The 27,042-nt window shown below is 42.6% G+C and overlaps 1 protein-coding gene across 2 annotated transcripts in view; it reads left to right on the plus strand.

Annotated features, from left to right (window-relative positions):
* LOC134980847 (putative N-acetylated-alpha-linked acidic dipeptidase) overlaps positions 1-27,042 on the plus strand; it is a 466,241-nt gene that overhangs the window by 362,805 nt on the left and 76,394 nt on the right. For both annotated transcript variants that reach the window (XM_063947838.1, XM_063947839.1), the window contains exons 14-15: positions 12,705-12,795; positions 13,501-13,753. In XM_063947838.1, coding sequence (XP_063803908.1) covers positions 12,705-12,795; positions 13,501-13,753 — 344 coding nt within the window. The remainder of the gene's footprint in view (positions 1-12,704; positions 12,796-13,500; positions 13,754-27,042) is intronic.

The following is a 27,042-nucleotide window of genomic DNA, read 5'->3' on the forward strand; positions in this document are numbered from 1 at the left end:
ATACATATGATACGTCTGTTATTGTTTATGACACGAAATAAACTGCCACAGACACACAGACCATTGAGCCCGTCTGATAGTTATTTATAACGCAAATTACACTGCTGCAGACATATAGACCATTAAGCCTGTATCAATTGCGGCTGTATGTACAGAGAGCCCTGTATAGTGTGTTAGTGAATCACACAATGACTATGAATTGCCCAGTGCTTTATTGGTGTATATCTCCTTTATACTGATTCACATTAATATTGCCCTGGTATTTATATAATGATAGGCTGTCTTGGATATCCTAAAATTTAACAAGGGCAGTGATGGTAATCAGTATACAGAATCTGCACACAGGACAATTCTGATATATGTGATTGATCAAGCTAGATTGTTCAGCAATCACCGGCCACTGGCCATTGTCAGTTGTGTAACTTTGTATTGCAATGGACCGTGTATGCTCATGTAACAAATTCCTATGTTTGTGTAATACTGCTGCACCAGATCCGTGAGTTGATCCACAATGATCTCATTAACAGTATATTTATTGTTCCTGATACTATGCTGTTGTAATAGATCAAGGAATGACTGTGGGGTACCCTGTGCCTATTGGATCTAAATCTCCTCAATATTGATTTTTATGCATATTGCCCTGCCAATTATGTAGTGTCAAATTGTCTTGAGTGCCATAGAAATTGTCAGGAGCAATGATAATATAATATGCACATGGGACACGTCCAATATGTGTTGTGAGGCAAACTAAAATCCTACACATGCACAGACCGCTGTGCCTGCACTGAAATTCTACATATGCACAGACCGCTGAGCCTGCACTGAAATTCTACACATACATAGACCGCTGAGCCTGCATCTGCTGGAGGCTGTGTATGCAGATCGATGTATAAATTTGTATGACAATTAAATATAAAGGTGTGATATCGCACCAAGAATCTATAGATAAATCAGCATTAATCTGATATGCAGATTATTTTCTAATTTCTGGTGCTTAGAACTACACCACTATCACACTCTCTCTAGTATGTTAAAGTCTAATCCTGACGTAGGTAACAGTACTCTAGCAGTATTAATACTAATCAATATTGGCATCAACTTTTAGTCAGCGTTTGTCCGACCCACGGGTATTCCCGTGTTCACTGTGCAGCACTCCAATACCCCAATGTATATTAGAAATATAAAGTATATAATTATGGGTATCACAGCTGCATCAGCTTATGGTCGGCATTTGTCCGACCCACGGATGTGCCCGTGTTCGCTGTGCAGTGCTCTGATAGCCCAATATATAGTATAGACAAGTTTCACGGAACCCCAATAAACATCAAAAGAAATTAAATAATTAGTCAGTGCAAGAGCATCTTGTAGTCTGCTCCGATGCTCTTGCACTGACTAATTATTTAATTTCTTTTGATGTTTATTGGGGTTCCGTGAAACTTGTCTATACTATATATTGGGCTATCAGAGCACTGCACAGCGAACACGGGCACATCCGTGGGTCGGACAAATGCCGACCATAAGCTGATGCAGCTGTGATACCCATAATAATATACTTTATATTTCTAATATACATTGGGGTATTGGAGTGCTGCACAGTGAACACGGGAATACCCGTGGGTCGGACAAACGCTGACTAAAAGTTGATGCCAATATTGATTAGTATTAATACTGCTAGAGTACTGTTACCTACGTCAGGATTAGACTTTAACATACTAGAGAGAGTGTGATAGTGGTGTAGTTCTAAGCACCAGAAATTAGAAAATAATCTGCATATCAGATTAATGCTGATTTATCTATAGATTCTTGGTGCGATATCACACCTTTATATTTAATTGTCATACAAATTTATACATCGATCTGCATACACAGCCTCCAGCAGATGCAGGCTCAGCGGTCTATGTATGTGTAGAATTTCAGTGCAGGCTCAGCGGTCTGTGCATATGTAGAATTTCAGTGCAGGCACAGCGGTCTGTGCATGTGTAGGATTTTAGTTTGCCTCACAACACATATTGGACGTGTCCCATGTGCATATTATATTATCATTGCTCCTGACAATTTCTATGGCACTCAAGACAATTTGACACTACATAATTGGCAGGGCAATATGCATAAAAATCAATATTGAGGAGATTTAGATCCAATAGGCACAGGGTACCCCACAGTCATTCCTTGATCTATTACAACAGCATAGTATCAGGAACAATAAATATACTGTTAATGAGATCATTGTGGATCAACTCACGGATCTGGTGCAGCAGTATTACACAAACATAGGAATTTGTTACATGAGCATACACGGTCCATTGCAATACAAAGTTACACAACTGACAATGGCCAGTGGCCGGTGATTGCTGAACAATCTAGCTTGATCAATCACATATATCAGAATTGTCCTGTGTGCAGATTCTGTATACTGATTACCATCACTGCCCTTGTTAAATTTTAGGATATCCAAGACAGCCTATCATTATATAAATACCAGGGCAATATTAATGTGAATCAGTATAAAGGAGATATACACCAATAAAGCACTGGGCAATTCATAGTCATTGTGTGATTCACTAACACACTATACAGGGCTCTCTGTACATACAGCCGCAATTGATACAGGCTTAATGGTCTATATGTCTGCAGCAGTGTAATTTGCGTTATAAATAACTATCAGACGGGCTCAATGGTCTGTGTGTCTGTGGCAGTTTATTTCGTGTCATAAACAATAACAGACGTATCATATGTATAGAATACTCACACCAGTAATATAAGAAAACACAATACCAGCAACTCATGGGAAGATAGAGGTTTAATGAATACATACAGATACTGTCATCTGCCCAGTGTTGTCAGTGTCATCATTATTTTTACCTGTATCAGTCGTTACAGTAGAATTACTAGGGCACCGTTCATGTGAAGTGATACACAATATTTGTGGGTCTGTGGGGTGTGGGGCACATTGTGACCAGTCCCGAGACTTAGCATATTAGCATATAAATTCCCGCGTATATCTCTTTTTACTGACGCAGGATTAGCAGTCTGTGGATCTGCAGCAGTCGACTTTATAGATAGCAATTGACATCCTACCATTATGGCAAATGAACATCTGGTATCTCACGCTAAAATTTGAATTCTAAAATACCCAACTAATATAGACAACTGTAATAAGTGGGATTAATAGAAATAACGGAGTCTATTCTTACCCGATATAACACATCTCTACCCAATATATGGTGGGTTATAAAAGGATCGGTACCCTTAAAATACAAGTGATTGGGTCTTTTCTCTATCAGGGGTATATAACATATGTTAAATACATTAAATATATTTCAAAACACCCTAATAGAGAGTCAGTGCAATCAGAGGAGCAGACACATTTTTTACTTCTTATCACGTCTATATCTTTGAGCACATAGTTGGATTCTTTATTCAATTTTTAACCCTATTTTTCGCACACGGTCCGAAATATCGGTCTTTTAATACAATATAATAATAAAAGTTAAATTTTATCTTAATTTAGTGCACCTAGCAGTACAACCCCATTCTCTTTTTGTTCAACAGGTCTTGGTGTGAATCCAAGAAGTTTCCTACGGTGGAGTTTCAACTTGGGCGGTTTCTCCTTTTCCTGCAAGCTGGTGTGGATTTGGGCCTACGTTTGGGCTCCATAAATGTCCAGATTTTGGCCCTGTCCATTTTCTTCCAGAAACAGTTGGCTTCCCTCCCTTAGGTTCAGACTTTCTTGAAAGGGGTGCTGCACATCCAGCCTCCCTTTGTGCCTCCTACAGCACCTTGGGATCTTAATGTGGTGTTGCAGTTCCTGCAATCACATTGGTTCGAGCCTTTACAGTAGGTTGAGGTCAAGTTTCTCACTTGGAAGGCGGTCACACTGTTGGCATTAGCTTCTGCTAGGCGTGTGTCTGATTTGGGGGCATTGTCCTGCAAGAGCCCCTACTTGATTTTCCATGAAGATAGAGCTGAGCTTAGGACGCGTCAGCAGTTTCTTACAAAGGTTGTGTCGGCTTTTCATATCAACCAACCTATTGTGGTGCCAGTGGCTACTGACTCCTCAATTACCTCAAAGTCCTTGGATGTTGTGAGGGCTTTGAGGATTTATGTGAAGAGGACTTCATGTTACAGAAAGTCGAATTCTCTGTTTGTCCTTTATGATCCCAACAAGATTGGGTGTCCTGCTTCTAAGCAGATGATTTCTCGCTGGATCAGGTTCACTATCCAGCATGCTTATTCTACGGTAGGCTTGCCGTGTCCAAAATCTGTTAAGGCCCACTCTACTCGTAAGGTGGGTTCTTCCTGGGAGGCTGCCCAGGGAATCTCGGCTTTGCAGCTTTGCCGAGCGGCTACTTGGTTGGGGTCGAACACGTTTGCTAAGTTCTACAAGTTCGATACTTTGGCCTCTGAGGACCTACAGTTTGATCAGTCGGTTCTGCAGGAGCCTCTGCACTCTCCCTCCCGTACTGGGAGCTTTGGTACATCCCCATGGTACTAATGTGGACCCCAGCATCCTCTAGGACATAAGAGAAAATAGGATTTTAATCACCTACCGGTAAATCCTTTTCTCGTAGGCCGTAGAGGATGCTGGGCGCCCGCCCAGCGCTTTGTTTTCCTGCAGTTGTTACTATGTTGAGTACTGCTTTGTTACTTGGTTAAGTACTGTTGTTCAGCCGTTGCTGAATTGTTTCAAGCTGGTTAGCTTGGTTGCCTTGTATGTGTGAGCTGGTGTGAATCTCACCACTATCTGTGTATTTCCTTCTCTCGAAGTATGTCCGTCTCCTCGGGCACAGTTTCTAGACTGAGTCTGGTAGGAGGGGCAAAGAGGGAGGAGCCAACCCACACTATTAAACTCTTAAAGGGCCCATGGCTCCTAGTGGACCCCTCTATACCCCATGGTACTAATGTGGACCCCAGCATCCTCTACGGACTACGAGAAAAGGATTTACTAGTAGGTAATTAAAATCCTATTTTTTCATCTTATTTTGCATCCTATTCTCATTGTAGCCACACACAAAGTCACTGACAGTGTACCTGGCACACTAGATTAGTACTTTCGTCACAAAGAATTTGGAATAAAGACGCAGAGCATAACAATATGTGGTGTGCAGCATGGCAGGGGTCATTCATATAGGACATTTGTCTTTTGCCTTTTAGCCAGATTAACTACAGGAAATGCCAGCATCAGTATTAGGGTACCTGTACATTGTACTTTTGTTGCATTAGTGATGAGAATAGAGTGCAAAGACTCTGGCAGGACACATCATCACACATGGTTAAGTTGCAAAGTTGGCACAATTTGAGGAAAGGTGTTTGTGGAAACAGCTGAAGGTGCAGATTTGCTGTACGGAATGTCTGATTCAGGGCTTTTGCCATATATGATGTTCTGATCGAAACAGTCTTGTATAGTTTATGTGTGACGTAAGGCTGTAATCTAGTGGTTGGCAACCATGGAATATAACAGATTTAAATAAACTACAAGAGATGGAGGTGGTCAGACTTAAACCCCATTTTCCACAGTGTTTTAAAATGTTTGTACCATTCAAAAGGTGATAATGCTCATTTACAGACCCCTAGTAAAGGACCTACACTTTTTTTTGCAAACTAATTCTTGACCTAGCACATTTCCTCCTGCAATATTGCTTAGGTATCTTCATTTACATTAATCATAAGAGTGGAGTGAAGTGAGGACTGCCTTTACATGTCACTTTTGTATGCTTGAAGATATTTATTACGTTGCTCCAAGTGTATCTACAAATATGCTTTTCCACCACCAAAGTCTAACTTTACAATGCCACATACTGTACAGAAGTTCACAAGGTATAGGATTAGGCCAGACAGCAGGTGTGGGAATAAGGTCACTTTTGACAAAAAACTATGAACTCTGGGGGCTATTCAGTGGTGGATGCAGATGTCTGAAAATTGCAAATGGACGTATGTGTGAGCTATCATAGTGCGATTGCATCATGCTTGACAGGAGGCAGGCGGCCGGGGAAAGTGGACCCGGAAATGCAGGCGTGTCATGGCCATTTAAGAGGCGGCCCTATGACATTGCCTACGTTTCCTGTGATTGGAAACATGGCCTGGTTCCTGCATATACAGTCAGGCTGCGTAGGCAGGTGTCAACCTCTAGTTTCCATTCTCCATTTTTTATATTCTTCATTTCTGCTGCAGGGTACACAGGGCTCCACAAGGAAAGACATAGGGGTGTAGAGTATGATCTTGATCCGAGGCACCAACAGGCTGAAAAGCTTTGACTGTTCCCAGAATGCACAGCGCCGCCTCCTCTATAACCCCGCCTCCCTGCACAGGAGCTCAGTTTTGTAGTTGGTGCCGCAGATAGCAGGCACATAACAGAGGGGCTGCTCCAGGCAGCCCTAAGAAGAGCTTTTTTTGAGAAGAAAAGTGAAGACTTCAAGGGCTGCAGCTGTGTGTACATGTCAGGAGACATTCACTGCTGCAGCTCCATCTCTCCCCAGCGGCGCTGTACACTCCCGAGCCCTGGTTGCCGGGTAACTACAGCAGGAGGCTCCGGTTTTCTTTTGGTCAGGCACACACGACAGGGGCTCTCCGGGATCGCGTGGCCGCGCTTCGGGAGGTGGTGAGTGGGTCCCGCTCGCGGGACCCGTCCTGTATTGTGATCCGGCGCGCTCGGTGGGAGGCGGGCCGCGCGCGCTGGCGGTGGACACTGTGGCAGTACAGACGATCCCACTAGATCACCAGGGCATGGGTGCAGGTCAGGTTTTCCCTTAAAACCTTTTTATGTGTAGCCCGCAGTACCTGGTGGTTTTGCCAGCAGAGGGGATAAGGCTTAGACCTGGAGCCCCTCCCCCAGCCCCGGGGCGCCATTTCCAGCAAATGTTCCCGCCCTGGAGCTGCATATCTGTCTCTCCCTCACTCCCTGTCAGTGTTTGGGCGCCATTTCTCTCAGCTACACTGTTCCTGGGACTGCTTGGGCAAATCCTCCTGTGTAAAGTCGCCTGGTTGTCAGCGCTGTGACTTTACATGACACTTAAGTATTCTACATGTCATTTAGGCAGTGTTAGTTAAGAAAGAGTGCATTTAGTCAGGATTCTCTGGTACAAGTACCCTGTGATATACATCCAGTTCTTACTGTGCAGTGTTATATCTATTGACTACATAGCTATATAAGTTGGTCCAGTTCAGTATTATTGTTGGTAATAACCTCTGCATTGTTTAACTGTGACTATATGTGTGTGCATTAGCTTGCTGAGTGGTTTCCATTTCGTGTCTCTCACTCAACTTGCTATCCCTATATTCTATAACCTGAGGGGGCTTGGTGCGTCAGATTTTATATTTATATATGATTTTCACAAGATATACTTTAATACAAATTTTTCTCTGTGATTTTAGTCACCATATCTCTCCTGTATCTCTGCTTGTGCTGACTACACTGCGCAGGGGTTTGGGTAAGAGGTATTGTGCTGCTGCCAATTGTACTGTGTTACCTGATACTGCAAGTTATATCATGTCTGCTTCTGAAGGTAATGGTTCTGGGGCTGAACACACTGCCGGTGTTGCTGAAGCCACAGATCCCTATGAGGAGACTATAGCAGCTTTGGGCTCTGGTTCTGGGGGCTCCTTGTCCCCCAGTGGGACTGTGGCAACGGGGGTACATAATGACCTACCGTGGGCTACTTTCTCCATGCTTCTACATATGCTAGTTAATAAACTAACACCCCCTATGGGACCCCCTATGCCGGTGCAACTGTATGTGGTCCCCGCAGCTAACCCGCCTTGGGCGGACAATTTATCTGCTCAATTGAAGAAGTTGAACCAGTCCTTGACTACTAAAAAGTCTGACCCTCGCTCGCCTAAGACCAAGGGGTCCTCTAAGCGAGCTCTTATCTCCTCACAATCCACTGCTGTCACTGACACCTCGTCTGATGCAGATGGCGCTTACACTGACCCCACAGATTCTGACACAGATACTGCTGATGGGAAGGGTAGTTCACATGTGGAGGTTTCTGATCTTTTGGAGGCTATTAAGTTAATTTTACAGATTACGGAAGATCCCGAGCCATCCGCCCCTCCTAAGAAATCAGATAGGTTCAAGCGTCAGAAGGTGGTTAAACAAGTTTTACCTCACTCTGACCACCTAGTGGATATACGTCAGGAACCCTGGGGAAACCCGGGAAAGAAGTTTGTGCCTCAAAAGAAGATGCTGGCTCGCTATCCCCTCGCGCCAGAGCTGTCTAAAAATTGGGAAACGCCTCCTCCAGTAGACTCACATGTGGCTAGGATGGTGGTTTCCTCAGCTCTACCTGTCACTACCGTCACGTCTCTAAAAGAGCCTACGGATAAACGTGTGGAGGGTTGTCTGAAAGCGATTTACACCCTCACGGGTGCTGCACAAAGGCCCACTATTGCAGCAACATGGGCTGCAGAGGCTATTGAAGCATGGGCCTTGGAGTTAGAAGCTGAAATCTCTTCTGACCATGCTAGACAATGCTTGTCATATATTGTCACAGCTTCTCACTATATTAAAGAGGCGGCTTCTGATGCCGGTATCCTAGCAGCCAAGGCCTCTACTACATCAGTCCTGGCTCGCCAGATATTGTGGCTGAGATCCTGGTCTGTGGATCTGGACTCTAGAAAAACCCTGGAGGTACTCTCTTTCAAGGGAGATATTCTGTTTGGGGAGGACTTAAATAAGATAGTGGCTGACTTGGCTACTGCCAAAACTGCCTGTCTGTCAAGTACTGCTCCTTCAGCGTCGAAGGCTAAAGGTACTTCCTTTCGCCCCTTTCGTCCTTCAGGTAAAGCAAAAGGTCAGGCGTACAACAAGCAGGCCCGCACTTCCAAACCTGGTAAGCCGAAGCCCAAAAGAGCCTGGGCTGCCCGTCAGCCAGCTTCCAAGACCGATAAGCCTCCCGCATGATGGGGCAGGCCTCCCCCTGGGGGATCCCAGGGTGGGGGGCTGGCTTCTAGGGTATACCCAGGAAAGGTTGAAGACCACTTCAGATGCCTGGGTACGGGAAGTCGTCACTCGAGGTTACGCCATAGCCTTCAAAAACCAACCCCCTCATCGATTTTGCCGGACAGACATCCCGTTGGACCAAACAAAGGCAAACACTCTACATTCGGTGGTACAGACCCTCCTGGATACAGGAGTCGTAGTATAGGTGCCTCTTGCTCAGAGGGGCCGGGGGTACTATTCTCCGCTGTTTCTGGTCCCGAAACCGAATGGGTCCTCCCGGCCCATTTTCAACCTCAAGGCATGAAACAGGTTTGTGAAAGTTTCCAAGTTCCGTATGGAAACTCTTCGCTCTGTAGTTCTGGCCTTGGAACCTGGGGACTACATGGTCTCCCTGGACATACAGGATGCTAACCTGCATATTCCTATAGCAGTGTCACATCAGCAATACCTGAGGTTTGCGCTTGGCAACCTCCATTACCAGTTTCGGGCGTTACCTTTTGGTTTAACTATGGCTCCGCGAGTCTTCACCAAAGTTATGGCGGTGATGACGGTGGTACTCCGCCGTCAAGAGGTCAGGATACTGCCGTATCTGGACAACTTGTTAATCCTGGCAAATTCACCAGAAATTCTCCTACGTCATCTGGATATGACTGTCCAGTTTCTACAAGCCCACGGGTGGCTCATCAACTGGAAGAAATCCTTCCTGGTCCCTGCTCAGAGCATGGTGCACCTGGGAGCGCTATTGGACACTCACAACCAGCGGTTGTTCTTGTCTCAGGAGAAAGTCCTGAAACTTCAGGACAGGATTCGTTGCTTCCTTTCTCGTCCGCAAGTGTCGATACATTCGGCGATGCAGGTGCTGGGCCTCATGGTATAAGCATTCGACATGGTGGAGTATGCTCAATTCCATTCTCGCCCCCTCCAGAGGCTGATTCTAGTCAAGTGGGATGGCCTACCTCACCGGATCAGGTCTCACATGATCTCATTGACTCCGGAGGTCCGTCTGTCTCTGCACTGGTGGCTCCAGGACCAACGATTGTGCAGGGGCCGTCCCTTCTGGATATCCGACTGGGTCCTGTTGATGACAGATGTCAGTCTAAGAGGTTGGGGAGCGGTGCTGGAGCAACACTCCCTTCAGGGTCGGTGGACCAAGGAGGAATCTCTCCTATTGATCAACATTCTGGAATTGCGGGCGGTCTTCAATGCATTGAACCTGGCCCAGCATTTAATTCAGAACCGTCCTGTTCAAGTACAGTTGGACAATGCCACCACAGTGGCTTACATAAATCATCAAGGCGGCACTCGAAGCCGTTTGGCAATGAAGGAAGTCTCACGGATTCTACATTGGGCGGAACGCCATCTACCGGCCATATTGGCAATATTCATTCCGGGAGTCCTGAATTGGGAAGCGGACTTTCTTAGTCATCAGGACGTACACGCCGGAGAGTGGGGCCTCCATCCAGAAGTGTTTCAACTCCTAGTGGAAAAGTGGGGCATCTCGACAAAATCACAAGGTTCCGGTCTTCGGAGCAAGGACTAGGGATCCTCAAGCAGCATTCGTGGATGCGCTGGATGGAGGCCCCACTCTCCGGCGTGTACGTCCTGACGAATCCGTGAGACTTCCTTCATTGCCAAACGGCTTCGAGTGCCGCCTTGATGATTTATGTAAGCCACTGTGGTGGCATTGTCCGACTGTACTTGAGCAGGACGGTTCTGAATTAAATGCTGGACCAGGTTCAACGCATTGAAGACCGCCCGCAATTCCAGAATGTTGATCAAGAGGAGAGACACACCCTGAGTAAAGGTATGCACATCAGGTAAGGTCGCAATCTTTCTCTGAAACCACACCGACAAGGCAGATATTTGAACCTTGAGGGAGGACAGACGCAGGCCTAAGTCCAGACCCTGCTGAAGAAAGGCCAACAACTTGGCTATACTAAACTTGGAAGCGTCATAATTGTTAGATGCGCACCAAACAAAGTAAGAATGCCAGACCCTATAGTAAATCCGAGCAGAAGCCGGTTTACGGGCCCGCATCATAGTTTTAATGACCGCCTCAGAAAACCCTTTAGCCCTTAAGACGGAAGCTTCAAGAGCGACGCCGTCAAAGACAGCCGGGCTAGGTCCTGGTAGACACAGGGGCCCTGAACGAGGAGGTCTGGGCGTTGTGGAAGTAGAATTGGACGCTCGGATGATAGGCCCTGCAGGTCTGAGAACCAGTGCCGTCTGGGCCACGCCAGAGCTATGAGAAGCAGAATTCCTCTTTCTTGCTTGAACTTCCGATTTACCCTGGGCAGGAGTGACACCGGAGGGAACACGTATAGCAGCCGATTTTAACTGAGCCGTACAGTGAATTCACAATACATCATAGGCAGTGGCGTCAGAAGGTGGGTGCAGGGGGTGTGGCCCACACCTGGGTGTCACCCGCCGAGGGGTGACACCAAAGAGCCAGCTCCTGCTCCGTGACAGGAGCCGGGTACTGCACTGTAATATTATGTGCAGCAACCCGGCACCTGTCACCATGTTGAAGCCGGCACTGAAGAAATTCCAGTCTCTGGGACCAGGCCACATATCCCGGACCCCTGATCTGTCAAAAATAGGGGTAGGGACGCAAAGACATGCCCCCGTCCCTCGAAGCCACACCCTCATCCTGCAAAGCCACTCCCATTTTTCGGCCAGCCGCCCCAGGTGTTTGAGAGGTGAGTGACGCCTCTGATCATAGGTAAGTGCTTTGGTACTGGAGCTGGGAACTGAAGTCATAGGCACACTATAAGGCTACATACTGTACAATATTTCTAAGCTCTGTGTAATATTACTACAGCAAGATCTATATTGGACAACAATGCACATTTTAAATTTTGGTTAAGACTGGTATGAGAAATTAAATGTTGAGGACCTGAAGTAATAAAGAGCCAAATGCCTAAAAGTCTTGTTTTACACAAACAGATGCCAAAAGAAGCATAGGTGAATGGATATGTGATTATTCAACACACAGCTGCCTCCAACATTAATCATTGTCAAGATCAGGAGCATAAGTTTATACTAATCGCGCGGTTGCAAACAGATGGTGATGCCCCCCCTCCGCAGTGGCTCTGGCTTGCACATATGCTGACATCTGTCGACACATGCACAGTAGCTCAGCTGGAAGATGCAAAGGAGGAAGTAATATGATGGAAATGCTTTACTTCTCAGTGTTCGCCGGGATAGGCTCCTATTCGAGCCCATGTCAGTGACTCACAAATGGTACATATGGGAGAATAAAGATTAATTATCAACACTAATTGCAGCTATAAGAGGCCACCAAGGGAGCTTGTGAGCAAGGACAGCAGTCCCACTGTCTCTTCCTCCTTGGTGCCCCCCTGACAACTGGAGCCCAGAGGACAATTCTTCCACTGCCTCTGGGAGTTACACCTCAAATGTATAAGATGGATTACTGTACATACTGTATTGTTAGAAATGTGTGTAATAGGGACAGTACGGATGGTGTAATGGTTTGCATTATTGCCTCAAAGCACTGAGGTCATGGGTTTAACTCGCACCACACCCTAACTGTGTGGAGTTCGTATATTCTCCCCAAACCTGCGTGCGTTTCCTCCAGGCAATCTGGTTTCCTCCCACACTCCAGAAATATACTAGTAGGTTAATTGGCTCCCAACAAAAATGAACCCTAATGTGTAAGTGTATGTATATACATGGGCAGACTAGATGGGCCAAATGGTTCTTATCTGACATCAAATTCTATGTTTCTATGTTTAAAATTTTACAGTGTGGGAGACTTGGGATCAGGAAGTGACTACTCCCCGTTCCTGCAACTACTTGGTGTTTCTGCAGCAGATGTGAGATACACATATGATCAGGTACTACAAGAGTCACTTGTTGGAAATTGAAATATAGATTTTAATTTCAAATGCTCTTTAAAATCAAAAACATCTTAATTTTGCGGTTTATTTCATAAAAACAAATTGCGGTTTTATTTTAATCTGAATGAAGTACTCCATGAACAACTTGGATTTACAGTGTAAATTGTGTAAACTTTCATCCATTTGACACCATAATCCTCTTGCCCCAGTGTCACATCTCTTCTCTGTGACTGGGTTATTGTGACTTTTCTGCCGTGTGCTGCTTCCTTCTTAGATCCATTATCCTACTGCAATCACCGCTTTGCACTGTTGCACTGTTTCTCATCCTCATGAGTGGCAAAAGTAATATTGGCTTCTATAAGATTATCACAGTTGTTTTCTGAGATACTGTACGTTGTGCTTTTGTGATCAAAATAATAATGCTGTGATGTTCTAGTTGTTCTAGGCCCATCTATTATCACAACTGGATACATACGAAAAGTGATTGCAATAGGTGGTCTTGTTCTGGTTTGAAATAATTAGGTGAAGCTGAATTTAGTAAGCCAATTAAATCGGAGTTTATGGAAAATGGGGACTATAAACAGACTGATCTGATTTTACACTATGGAATAAGGCTTTGCCCTGACCTTAATATTTTATGGAATATGTGAAAACACATTGTATGACTTTTTCCAGTAAACAGAATATTTTTCTATTTTTCAGAAGTATTCTTTATCCTCATACCCCATGTATCACTCTGTGTACGAAACAATGGATCTTGTGTCTCGTATTATGGACCAAGGCTTTAAGTACCACCAAGCTGTTGCACGGCTGTGGGGTGAAATGGCTCTGCGCCTGGCTGATGATGTTGTGCTAAATTTTGACTGTGTACAGTATGCTGAGACACTGAAAAGGATTGTCATGGAAGCACAACGCACATATGGACCTATGTTACAGGAACATAGAATGAGTTTGGGTATTTAACATTTATTAACACTTATATGTTAGAATTATAGTTTTCTTTTCTGTTCTTTTAAAATGCACAGATACGACCTAACATCCAAGTACAGAATAATGTGCAACCCTCACAACAGTCAGAGGAGCGAACGTATCAGGCTAATACAGCACATCACAGGTTTTCCGGATGGGGAAATCCCACTCATTTTACCTTGCATTCTACAGAGGTGCAAAAAACAAACAAATCAAATGAGGTTTCTGTACCGTAAAGGCTGGAAATCTGTGCAGCTGCAGATCTCACAACGGAACCTTATACTTAACTGAATTTCCGTCTAGATTGTAATTGATTAATTAGCAATGCCTAAGCCCCCCAAAATCCAAGCAATAACACAAACTTCTTCCTGTGGGGGCCATACCTCTTATTACCTTTAAAAAACAGAACTATCATATGAAAACTGAGACTGTTGGGCGATTGCATTTGCAGTTGGCCCCTTGTTATGTTAATAAATAGTACATGTACATTTACCTTGAAGGCACACAATACATTAAGGGGCAACGTTAATTTTTTCTTTGTCTGCTCATAAGTAATGGGCCCCTGACGGAGCTATACAATTGTTTTAAGTGCCCACTACTTATTGCCCCAAAATGTTTCATGCAGCTAAACCCATACAAAGTACTCGGCACGCTGACGAAAATGCGGTTTAAATAGTCAAAAGTCTGCCTTTTTGTGCATTTCTGCTTGCCACCTCTGAAGGGTGTGAGTAGAAATTATGGGCACCTGTGGCACACGTGTCTGATCGGCATAGCAATTGAATAGTTCCATCAGGCATCAGATCCATTACTTAAAGGTGCCCAAAAACAATTGAATTTTACCCCTAAGCATATAAAATAAGTTGCTATAAATTAATTAAGAACATGTCAACATCCGTTTTAAAATAAACTTTGCATGAGACTCAGGATTTAGTCCTGCTTGTCTCCTCTGTCTGATATTCATCTTGCCTACTCAATATCCTTGTTCCTTAAAGCTGTCCATATAATTTTATAATTTAAAACTTTGTTTGCTGACATGAGAAAATTAAAAGACAGATTTGACCTAAGGAAACAACAAACACATTGGATATAAAGAAAATCGCTGTTGTTTTTGAAATACAGCTAACACTATCAACACGTTCATTCTTAATATTGTTATACTGTGTGCAGTACCAGTGGTTCTCAAACTTTGTGCCTAGGCACCCTGGGGTGCACTCAGGACACTTTCAGGGGTGGCCTGTGTTGGTGGTCCAGGACCAATTCAAATTATGTATGGTCAATGTAATAAACACAACCAGTGCCTGTGGCTTCCAATCATAAAATAGGTAAACAAACAGAAGTATTTTCCCTCTTAAGGATGACATATTAGCACAATTTACTTAATTTAGTATATTTTTCTGATTTTTTCAATAACAAACTTTTGGCCTAGGGGTGCCTTGAAAAAAATTCTGATACTATGGGGCGCCATGACTCATAAACGTTTGGGAACCACTGCTGTATACTGTATGTCATAATTACCGCTCAATCACTCTGCAGAATAAGTTTAAATAATTGAGAACCTATTATTACCATATTATAGTAACTAATAAAACATAGGGGGTAATTCCAAGTTGATCGCAGCAGGAAATTTTTTAGCAGTTGGGCAAAACCATGTGCACTGCAGGGGAGGCAGATATAACATTTGCAGAGAGTTAGATTTGGGTGGGTTATTTTATTTCTGTGCAGGGTAAATACTGGCTGCTTTATTTTTACACTGCAATAATTTAGATTGCAGATTGAACTCACCACACCCAAATCTATCTCTCTCTGCACATGTTATATCTGCCTCCCCTGCAGTGCACATGGTTTTGCCCAACTGCTAAAAATTTTCCTGCTGCGATCAACTCAGAATTACCCCCATAGTAACTGAACAGAGTATGAAAATGCACTAGTATACTAATACTATATATATATATATATATATATATATATATATATATACAGGTTGAGTCTCCCTTATCCAAAATGCTTGGGACCAGAGGTATTTTGGATATGGGATTTTTCCGTATTTTGGAATAATTGCATACCATAATGAGATATCATGGTGATGGGACCTAAATCTAAGCACAGAATGCGTTTATGTTACATATACACCTTATACAGACAGCCTGAAGGTAATTTTAGCCAATATTTTTTTATAACTTTGTGCATTAAACAAAGTGTGTGTACATTCACACAATTCATTTATGTTTCATATACACCTTATACACACAGCCTGAAGGTCATTTAATAAAATATTTTTAATAACTTTGTGTATTAAACAAAGTCTGTGTACATTGAGCCATCAGAAAACAAAGGTTTCACTATCTCACTCTCACTCAAAAAAGTCCGTATTTCGGATTATTCCGTATTTCGGAATATTTGGATATGGGATACTCAACCTGTATTACTTTCAACTCTGAGCACTGTAAACACATGTTTTTGCACCCTGCAGGAACCCTTATTTTTATTTTTACCCTTTATTTGTGTTTGGACTTAACCCTATGGAATCAACCTGCTCTCAATTCCCTTTTCTATTAAAGTGAGTTTTTGCGGTGTTACAGAGGGCTTTTAGCTCAGCCATTGAGCTTATCCAACTTTTTTATTGAGGATTACTAACCCTCTTTTAATGCCTTTTTGGTGCTACAGAGGGGTCACAGCTCAGCCGCTGATCTTATTTGACTTTTTTTATTGAGGACTACTAACCCTCTTTAAATGCCTATTTGGCGCAACTTGTTGTTCTCCCTGGTATTCCCAGTATCTACACTAGTTAAAGAGAGAGGCCACCAGGAGTCTGTTTTTAGGCATCTAAAGACAGTTTTATTCTCATTCACGGCCTTCAGAATTCACTTGATATATGGGATTTATGGAAGCTTTTCTTTAGCTATCTACCCCTGAAGAAATCTGCCTTGGACAAAACACGTAGGGTTTATCAATTCTCGTTTATCACCCAATTGTTTGAGTACCCACCCTTGAACGCACAACTTTTGAAGGTGAGGGTGGCTTGATTTTGTCAACTATTCTTTCACATTGGTGTGTTTATGCGAGTTAAAATTGTTATTGCTGTAATCCTGTTATGGGAAACTGTAAACAATACTCATCATGTATTGTCAATCATTTCAGAATCTGAAAAATAAATTGGTTTTGGTATATTTTATTGATTGTCTGTTTTCAAATAATTATTTTATTTGGGTGACTTTTTGGTGAGAGGGTGTTTTCTACAGGCCCTCATCAGAGAGACCATAAAAGGTCAAGAAACTGGAGAAACCTTTTGTTGGAAAGCTCAGATTCGGGCATATTCCGTCCAGTAGACATCCATACATCAGCGCACTCAGGAATCTTTTTTTGTTTGTTCATATCTTTTAGTGCCCACTAATGGGCCACTGCCTGTGGTGCTACTGACATAAAGTATATATATATATATCATTTTGTAACAGGAGTCTTGCTAGAATGTGCTCTGCTACAAAAATTCCACAAACGACTGACTCCAGGCTTGTGCAAAAACAACAAATACCTTTTATTCAGGTAGCTCAAAAACAAAGATATACATAAAACAAAGACCACTGTTTTTAGTATAAACTACCAGGGAGGTTAGGCCCTGCCTCACTCCCTCTTACTTAATAAGGAACCCTTCAGGTCCCGGCATCCTGACACTAATGCCCAGCCCTCCGGATCCCACTGTCCCTAGCAGGCCTATCACCTGCACACTAACTGCCTTCAGGAGCCCTGACTCATCGGAGAGACTCTGTTTGAAACCCAGCACCCAGGTGCTGGCTGATGAAGCAGCGTCTTGGGCTAAGAAGCCTATAAGACCTGGTCTGGGTCAAATGGATGGGAACCTGGTCAATCCACACTTCCCACCCCCCCCCCCCCCCCACCAGGACCCTGTGTGTAGCTTACAGGTGGCACAACATATATATATATATATATATATATATAGAACTGGTGTAGAATCAGCACTCGTCGCTAAATGTTCCTTATGGATATGGTGCCTTCAGTAAATAGTCAGGGTATAGAAAAACAGAGACTGCGGCACCCCAAATGATGAAAAGATATTTAGTGATGAAACATGAAGTTTAAAAAGCTGCAACAAAACTACATGTTGGGTTGACGTTTCGGTGCTACACAGGCACCGTCCTCAGAACCTAGTAGTCAGCAGAACAAAGTGCAATAAAGGAAAATAACTCACCTAAATAGGAGAGGACACCCACCCACAGTCCCACAATGCCTTAGTCTTGAGGAAGTCCCAAGGCATTGTGGGACGAAACGCGTTGACGCTATACTGGACAATCAGTAGTGCACTGGTCCACCTCGATAGGACACACTTGGCTTTGGAAACTATTTACAGAGATCCCGCTGCCGTATTACTACTAAACAGCACCTTCCTGCATTGTCGCTGGCTAGCTGTCCGCCCGCCTGTCAGCCTGTCAGCTGAGCACCATCACGCTACATCGTACTGACAGCAGGAGTCTTGCGGGTAACATTTACGGACCCTCGAACTACATCACCCGGGGCGGTGACGGCCTCACCACCGGGAGAGGGGAGACGGCAACATTATCTCAGCGGGAGAGATCGGTGAGTCCCTTGACTCTCATCCGTATCACGGACATACGTTACATCACGCCCGGGGCGGTGATAGCCTCACCACCGGGAAAGGAGGGACGACTTCTCTCACATTTGTGAAAGCTACAAGCGGTAAATATAAAACCTCCAGCCCACTTTGAACTAACTATCGTGGCCGGGACGCCGGCATTTAAAGCCAATAGCTGTATTTATGTGGATTGTGCAAAGGATTGTAACTATTGATGCACATTGTCTCTAAAAAGGACACTTAAGTATCTATTTAATTATATTACAGCATATCCATTAGAGCTGTTACAACAGTTACCTATGTACTCTGGAATGTTCTATATATATTAACTATTTGATGCTTTCTTAAATATATATATGTTTTATTCTTACATTCCACTTGGTGGATTATTTGGTATAAAATAAAAGGTATTTTATTATATTATATATAAACAGTCTCCCGACCTCATTTCTGACAACTCCACAGCCATTCTTTCAAACTTAATTTTTCAAACTTAATTTTTATTGTTGTATTGACACATTTATATTTATATACTTTATAGCGCAATGTTTTTTAGATTTTTTCCATTTTGTTTATGCTAGAGACCCTAACCAAGTCTCAAAACATACGCTGCTGTTTATCTATACTGGTTGTATTTATACAAAAAATCTTTTTACATATATATATATATATATATATATATATAAGTCTATTAACAGCGCCGGAAGAGTGGGACTGGCATACCACTGGGGATTTTATCTCCTTTTTATACCTTAGTACTTGTTGGATATAAAACATACGTACGGCAAGTTGACCTTGTTGCTGTGGTATCGAAGTATAGAGACTATTTATGTCTAATGTACACAAAACTGTGTCCTCGGAAATATCCTTTATGGTTGTAAGGCGAGTTAAAAAACTTGTGGTATCCTTAATAAACCTTGGATGCATAGTGATATATGGTTGTAGGATACTGTCCAGATACCTGGCAACTGGCTGGTAGAGTGAGTCACGTGCTGATATGATGGGGTGTCCGGGGGAACAGGTCAAGTTCTTGTGAATCTTCGGGACCGTGTATAATATAGGGCTCACGGGATATGGTTGTTGGAGAGCCACCCATAGTTTGTCGTCCAGTGTACCATCAACTTTGGCTTGTTGTAAGATGTCTGTTAATTCCCGCTGATATTGTATAGTCGGATCATATCCCAGTTTCTGGTAAACACTGGCGTCCGCAAGTTGACAATCAATCTCCACCATGTAGTCCATGAGGTCCTGGACTACAATGGCACCCCCTTTGTCCGCTGGACGGACCACAATGTCTTTGTATCCTGATACATTTTTTAGCGCTATAGATTCCTGTCGACTGAGATTATGATGCTGTGCTGGAGTGGCCTGTACAAATTTTTGAACAGTCATCCATCATTCTAGTAAAGATTTTGATGGAGTTGTTTTGAGATACTGGGTCGAAGGTGGATTTGCTCCTTTTGACAAGGAACTGTTGAGTAGGTGTTGATACAGTTGACGAACTGGAATGCTGAAAGTGTTCTTACAACCGAAGCTTTCTAGAGAAGCGGTGTAATTCAACGTTCCATTTTAAATCATTATGTTTATTTGTGGGAACGAATGATAGTCCTTTATTTAAGACTCTTTCTTCCTGTTCCGTTAACACTCTAGAGCAGCGATTTTCAACCATTTTCAACTCGCGGCACACCAAACCGAATTTTTAAAATGCCAAGGCACACCATCAGTTCCCCACGGCCACCAAGGGGGGGTGGGGGCGGGTTTGGGGAAACACACATTGGCCTCCAGAGAAACAAAACACATATTGGCCCCCTCAGCAATTTAAACACATTGACCCCCACAGTAATTGCAGCACACATTGGCCCTCAAACTGATTGCAGCAAATATTGGCCCTCATGGTAATTGCAGCACATTGGCCCCCACGGTAATTGTAGCATACATTGACCTCCACGGTAATTGCAGCATACATTGGTCCCCATGATAATTGCAGCACAAATTGGCCCCCACGGTAAATGCAGAACACACTGACCCCAAGGTAATTGCAGCACATATTGGCCCCAACACACTAGTTACAACACACATTGGCCACCAAAGTAACAATAAATACAAATTTACAGGAACCTACTGTGCTTGAGTAGGTTGGTTGATCTGTAGCTGTGGAGGAGGCCAGAGTTGTGTACGGTCTCCCTTCTTCAGCGGTGCAGCCAGCGGAGAGGAGCGAGGACACAGGAGCAGCACTGGGCGGGCAGGTGACGTGGAGCAGCGCTGGGCGGGCAGGTGACGTGGAGCAGCGCTGGGCGGGCAGGTGACATGGAGGAGTACTGGGCGGGCGGTCGACGTAGCGTGCGTGTGTAACCCATGAGTCACGCTGCTGCTCCATACAGGTCACGGGCCAGGCTGCGTCTGGGCTACCCAGAAGAGCTTAGCGCCGCCCGAGCCCGACATTATGAATTAAAGTGAGGCAGCGGCAGGGTTATACAGCGGGCATCTTTGGCGGCACACCTCAGAACCGCTCGCGGCATACCAGTGTGCCGCGGCACAGCGGTTGAAAAACGCTGCTCTAGAGGACAAGTTATAAATCAATTTTTCTTTTGGGAGTTCGCGCCTCTTTTTCCTCGCGTTTTGACCCCTGCGGCGGGTGGCTTTGAAGTTACATTGGGGCTTCCTGTTTTTCGAAGACTGGTTCCTAAAGGGACCGTTGATTCTTCTAAAGGGTCATATGAGTTTCTGACAGCAAATTCACTGTCACTGTTTGAAGTTTGTGGATCACGTCCCCGATTCTCACGTCTCCGCCGCCATCCCTGTCTCGATCCCGCTGGGTTGGATCTTGCGGTGTTTTGTCCACCTCCCATCAGCCAGTGATATACTCGATTGGACTCATAGTCTTGAAGGTATCAGTTCTTTTTCAGATTCCTTGATAACAAGTAACATCAAGTCAAATCCACATTTGTTAACTATTCCAATCCATTGTTGACAAAATTCAGCATTGTATCGGCCTATTGTCGGTGTATTGCGGCACCGAAAGCCACGTGGAATAATTTTTTCCTTAAAGTATCTTGTGAGTGAAATGCCATGCATAAGGTAATCTGTTTTTTTCAGTTTAATGACTTGCTGAAAAACCTCCTCTGCAGAAAGGTTCATGTCAGTGGTGGTCCAAGGTTCCTTAAAGAGTATATCTTCCGCTTCCTCATCTGTGAAGCTGCGACGGAGACCTTTGGTCGTCGGCATACCTTGACATCCCATGGTGTATCCAGTGGGGGTGGTCATGTCAGGCTCCATGTGGTACAATGTGATTCCCAGTTGGGGTCCTGTTTATGTAAAACTGTTATGAAAAGTATGCTGCTGGTGCTGGATTCCGTGTGGAGTTTGCACAACTCCCGAAAATAAACCTGGTGTAGAATCAGCACTCGTCGCTAAATGTTCCTTATGGATATAATGCCTTCAGTAAATAGTCAGGGTATAGAAAAACAGAGACTGCGGCACTCCAAATGATGAAAAGATATTTAGTGATGAAACATGAAGTTTAAATAGCTGCAACAAAACTACATGTTGGGTTGACGTTTCGGTGCTACACAGACAAACAAGTACAAAAGAAATCCGACAACTTTACCCCCTTCATCACCACATTCAGTAACTAAGAACAAAACATCAGGAAATCCATCAATAAACACTGGAATATTTTGTTGATGGATCCAATACTAAGAGAAATCCTCCATTCAAAACCTGACATTGTATTCCGAAAAACTAGTAGCTTGAAGGACATCTTGGCACCCAGTCATCTACGAAGCAAGACCCAGCTTGGAAATAGCACCTTCATTAATTGTAAAGGATGCTATAAATGCGGAATATTATATAACGTTTTCCTTAATGATCCAAACATTGCATCACAGGAAGTGATGTCATCATAAACTTCCCTCTTTGGGTATAAATAGAGCATGCCTGCCCAGTGGGTCCATTCCCTTGATGAAGTCCAGTTGCTGACGGACGAAACGCGTTGGGACTACCTGTGGACATTTCCTCTTATGGACAGATAAGCCTTATAAAATTTGAATTCTGTATGCATGCCTTCCAGCTATTTATGGACAGATAAGCTTGATATAATCCCTTATTCTGTACGCATGATATACAGCTATTCATGTACTTTTATGTTTTTTATGTAGTTTTTATGTCATTACGTGTATTAAATATTTGTACTTTTTATATATACACTGCTCAGGCTATATATTGATTGTGCTTTGGGAATATGCTGGTTCCCTAATTGAGCCTATGGAATTTCTGCAGTGATGTGATTTGAAATTTTAAACGGTACACACTATGTCTGTTTTCCTTTGCTTTATCCACATGTATTAAGCGACAAAGAAGTACAGATTGAATTTAGCTTATTTTGCTATCAGATAAGTTGTCTAAACCGGTTTTTACTACACCCACGCCTTGATACCTTCATTCACCTTGATATACAAATTACACTCTTGGGCGCTTGTATTCACCAATTCCTCTAATTACTTATATGTGCATGCTAAGCCCATGTGTACGTACTATAAACTGCCGCTCTTATAATATATTGAGAAGTGTTTTTTATCTGCTTATTAAGGGTTACTTATACTTATGGTATAGATACCACAAAGCTGCACCTAAGCGCCGTAGTCTCCATTTCTATATTTTCATCCTTCTGGTTTTTTTGCCTTCTGGCAGCTAGTGTTTGTGTTCTTACCAAAAATGTTTAAGAATAGAGGCCAAGAAAAAAGAAACAACCTCTGCCATCAGATATTTAATGAAGGTTCCACGAATGCTGATGCAAATATACATAACGAAAATGACATGCTGACGCAAATATACATAACGAAAATGACATGGACTCCCTATTCTGGGAGGCAGAAAGATTGCTCACAAAAGAAATCAAAGCATGGTTGGAGATAAAAGGTCTAGAACAATACATAACAGTAAATAGGATCCCTAGGGGCCTAAGACTACTAAAAAGACCTACCTTTGGCTTAGACAACCCAGAATTCATCTCTAATTGGGATGAGATTTTGCATAATTGCTCAATCAACCTTATGAAGTTTATAATCTCTGAAAAACAGAAAGTTCTTACTAAAATTGAGGACGACCTCAAGGTAAAAGAACAACACTTAGCTATACATAAAGACAAGGAATAATTCAAAGTAAACGATCTGACATTGACAAGGAAACTGGAACATATTGAGGAAGATGTCATCAAAGGTAAACAAAAGAAATTCTTCAGGGATAAGCAAGATTACCTTCACAATAAAATACAGAATTGGAGCAGATTCCAAGATAACAAATATCAACACATCCCTGTATATCAGGACCCAAGAGCAAGAAAATGGAAAAAGACACCTTATAGGAATAAGAATTCCCGTCCTCAAAATCGACAACAAACGTATCAGGAAAAAGACAGAACAAAAATGCAGACATCAAGACCGTTCACGACGAACAATAGATTTTCAGCTCTCCAAAGATTGGAGTCAAACAGTGACTCTGATTTTTTATCCCCGGATCCAACAACAGAGAATATATTCTCGACCAGGAAAACGTTCTTCAGAGAGAGACTGAAAGGGACTTCTCCCATGAAAAGAGGCTTCCAAGAAGAAGAGGTACAAGGGGCGGGCGTAGGAAGAACAAACAAACAACGGTATCTACAATAAGCAACCCTGTGGAACAAGGTATTTTCAACCTATCCAGCCATACCCTTAATGAGGCAGAAATATCGCTTCTAAGCAAAGGCCTCAAATTTGCTCCCGACAAACAATGAATAGATTTGACACATTTATAGACCTCAATAAGTTCTCAAGAACCCTCACCTTAAAAAGACACTTTGCCAAACAAGACCAACCAACAGATTCAATAGAACCATCCAAATCAGGACTTAAACGGAAATCAAAATACTATCCCTTGGAATCCAAAGGTAACCATATAAATGTATTCCAGGAATTAGTAAGAAAGGACCTATGTGACATCGAATTAAAGAAACCATGCCATTCTAACTTGAAGAACAAGGAAAAAGAAGAACTAAAACAGCTGCAGAAAAATAAAGAAATCATCATTAAGCAAGCTGACAAAGGAGGAGGGATTGTACTCCTTGACAGAGATGCATACGAAACCGAAGCTCTACGTCTTCTACATGATACATCCTCCTATAAGCAGCTTCAACAAGATCCTACTACTTCTTTTGTAGAAGAACTTAGAGTTTTATTGGTACATTACTTCCATAACAATACTTTGGATAAAAATGAATTTCAATACCTCATGACGGCAACACCAGTAATACCAACATTCTATTATCTCCCAAAGATACACAAGAACCTCACAAAGCCGCCGGGCAGACCAATTATCGCAGGGATTGACTCGCTCACCAGTCATTTATCGGAATACGTAGACATCTTTCTGTGTAAATATGTGATTAACCTACCATCCTTCTTGAAAGATACCAGTAGCGTAATCAACATATTATCTTCAGTGGAATGGAAGGATTCTTATCTTTGGATCACTATAGATGTGCAAAGCCTGTACACGTCCGTTGTTCATGAAAAGGGAATAGAAGCCTGCAGAAGATTCCTGGACAAAGACCCGGAATTATCCACAACTCACAGGAATGCTATTTGCGATTTCATGCAATTCATCCTGGGCCATAATTACTTCATATTGCAGCAGATTTTCTTTTTACAAATTTGTGGAACGGCCATGGGCACATCCTTTGCGCCCAGTTTTGCAAACTTATTAATGGGCGCGTGGGAAAAAGATTGCATCTACAACAATAACCCGTATCTGAAAAATTTGATTGTCTACAAGCGCTATATAGACGATATTCTGATTATTTGGGAAGGTGAGGAGTAAATATTTAAGGCATTTTTCCAAACACTCACCACAAATCTATACAATTTGAAATTCACATATGAGACCAGTAAAGAAAGTGTACACTATCTTGATCTAACTCTCAAATACCTCATCCAAGATTACAACGAGCAACTATATAAAAGAAGTTGATACTAACAGTTATTTTCATTTTAAAAGCTGCCATGCCCAGAACTGGAAAACTGACATCCCATATTCTCAGTTTTACCGGATTAAACGCAATTACAGTAATGAACAAGACTGCCAAAACCAATTAGCAACATATGCCACCAGATTTAAAGAGAGGAAATATCCAGAACATGTGATCAATAAAGCATTAGAAAAAACAGCCAACAAACAAAGATCAGAACTATTCAACAAACAAGTACAAAAGAAATCCGACAACTTTACCCCCTTCATCACCACATTCAGTAACCAAGAACAAAACATCAGGAAATCCATCAATAAACACTGGAATATTTTGTTGATGGATCCAATACTAAGAGAAATCCTCCCATCAAAACCTGACATTGTATTCCGAAAAACTAGTAGCTTGAAGGACATCTTGGCACCCAGTCATCTACGAAGCAAGACCCAACTTGGAAATAGCACCTTCATTAATTGTAAAGGATGCTATAAATGCGGAAAATGCAACATCTGCAAATACCTACACCCAAATAGGAAAAAATTCAGTAATCATAATAATATCAAAGAATACAGCATTAAAGATTACCTAAATTGTAATTCGACAATGGTAATATATCTGTTGGAGTGCACATGTGGACTTAAATATGTCGGAAAAACCAAAAGGGTCCTAAAGTTACGAATCCAGGAGCACATTAGAAACATCAAAAACAAGATTGACAATCACACGGTTTCCAAACACTTCATAGAAAAACATCAATCGAATCCTGAAAACATCTATTTTAAAGCAATTGAACAGTTGAAATCTGGAGAAAGAGGGGGAGATATCTTGAATAAACTCTCCAAACGAGAAATGTTTTGGATCCATGAACTTAAGACTTTATCACCTCTTGGATTAAACGAAGCCTTTGAAATTGCCCCTTTCCTTTGACACTTTCACCCCTATATACACTATTTCTCTTCTGCACTAATCTACGTAGATTAATTATTTTTTATTGTAAATCTATATTTAGTCACTAGCCATTTTTTGACTCTTTTCAGCAAATTATTAAACCTATGTCTGATGTGGATTAATAGACAAGATGGTCTCTAAAGAATAAGGCACAATGCGCATGGATAAAGTTAAAGACAAGTCTCATGAACATTCAAACTAATGTTATGGAAATGACCAAGAGAAGTTATGACGCGATATAAAATTTCCCATCGGGTCAAGAGTTAAATTGGTCCAGCCCATGTTAACACAGATACATATTTAAAATATATATAATAGATTATTAGTAATTTATTAAATTAATTAATAATATTTAATTTGCACTCAAAATTAATATATACACCACTTGCACTCAAAATTAGTATAACACCATCACTCTTTGCTAATTTTAATAGCTCGGCTTCACTTTAATAAGTCCTCACGATTCTAGTTCACTCATCATATCTCTTATTAAATAATCATCTAACACTGAGCCACAACATGGCGGTGCGTTCCAGCACGGCTGTAAGTAGCGCACTCCACAGTCACTGTAATGGCGGTGCGTTCCACCGCATCCAGCTACAAAACCTTCACTTGGATAGCCATACCCGTGTGTGAGACGCAAGTGACGCCAGTACACGGTGCTGCGTTCCACACTACGTTCTCTTCACTCACTTCCGTGTTTACAGCGGAAGTGATGTCACCA

Source organism: Pseudophryne corroboree, chromosome 12, assembly GCF_028390025.1.
Source record: "Pseudophryne corroboree isolate aPseCor3 chromosome 12, aPseCor3.hap2, whole genome shotgun sequence".
Lineage (NCBI taxonomy): Eukaryota > Metazoa > Chordata > Amphibia > Anura > Myobatrachidae > Pseudophryne > Pseudophryne corroboree.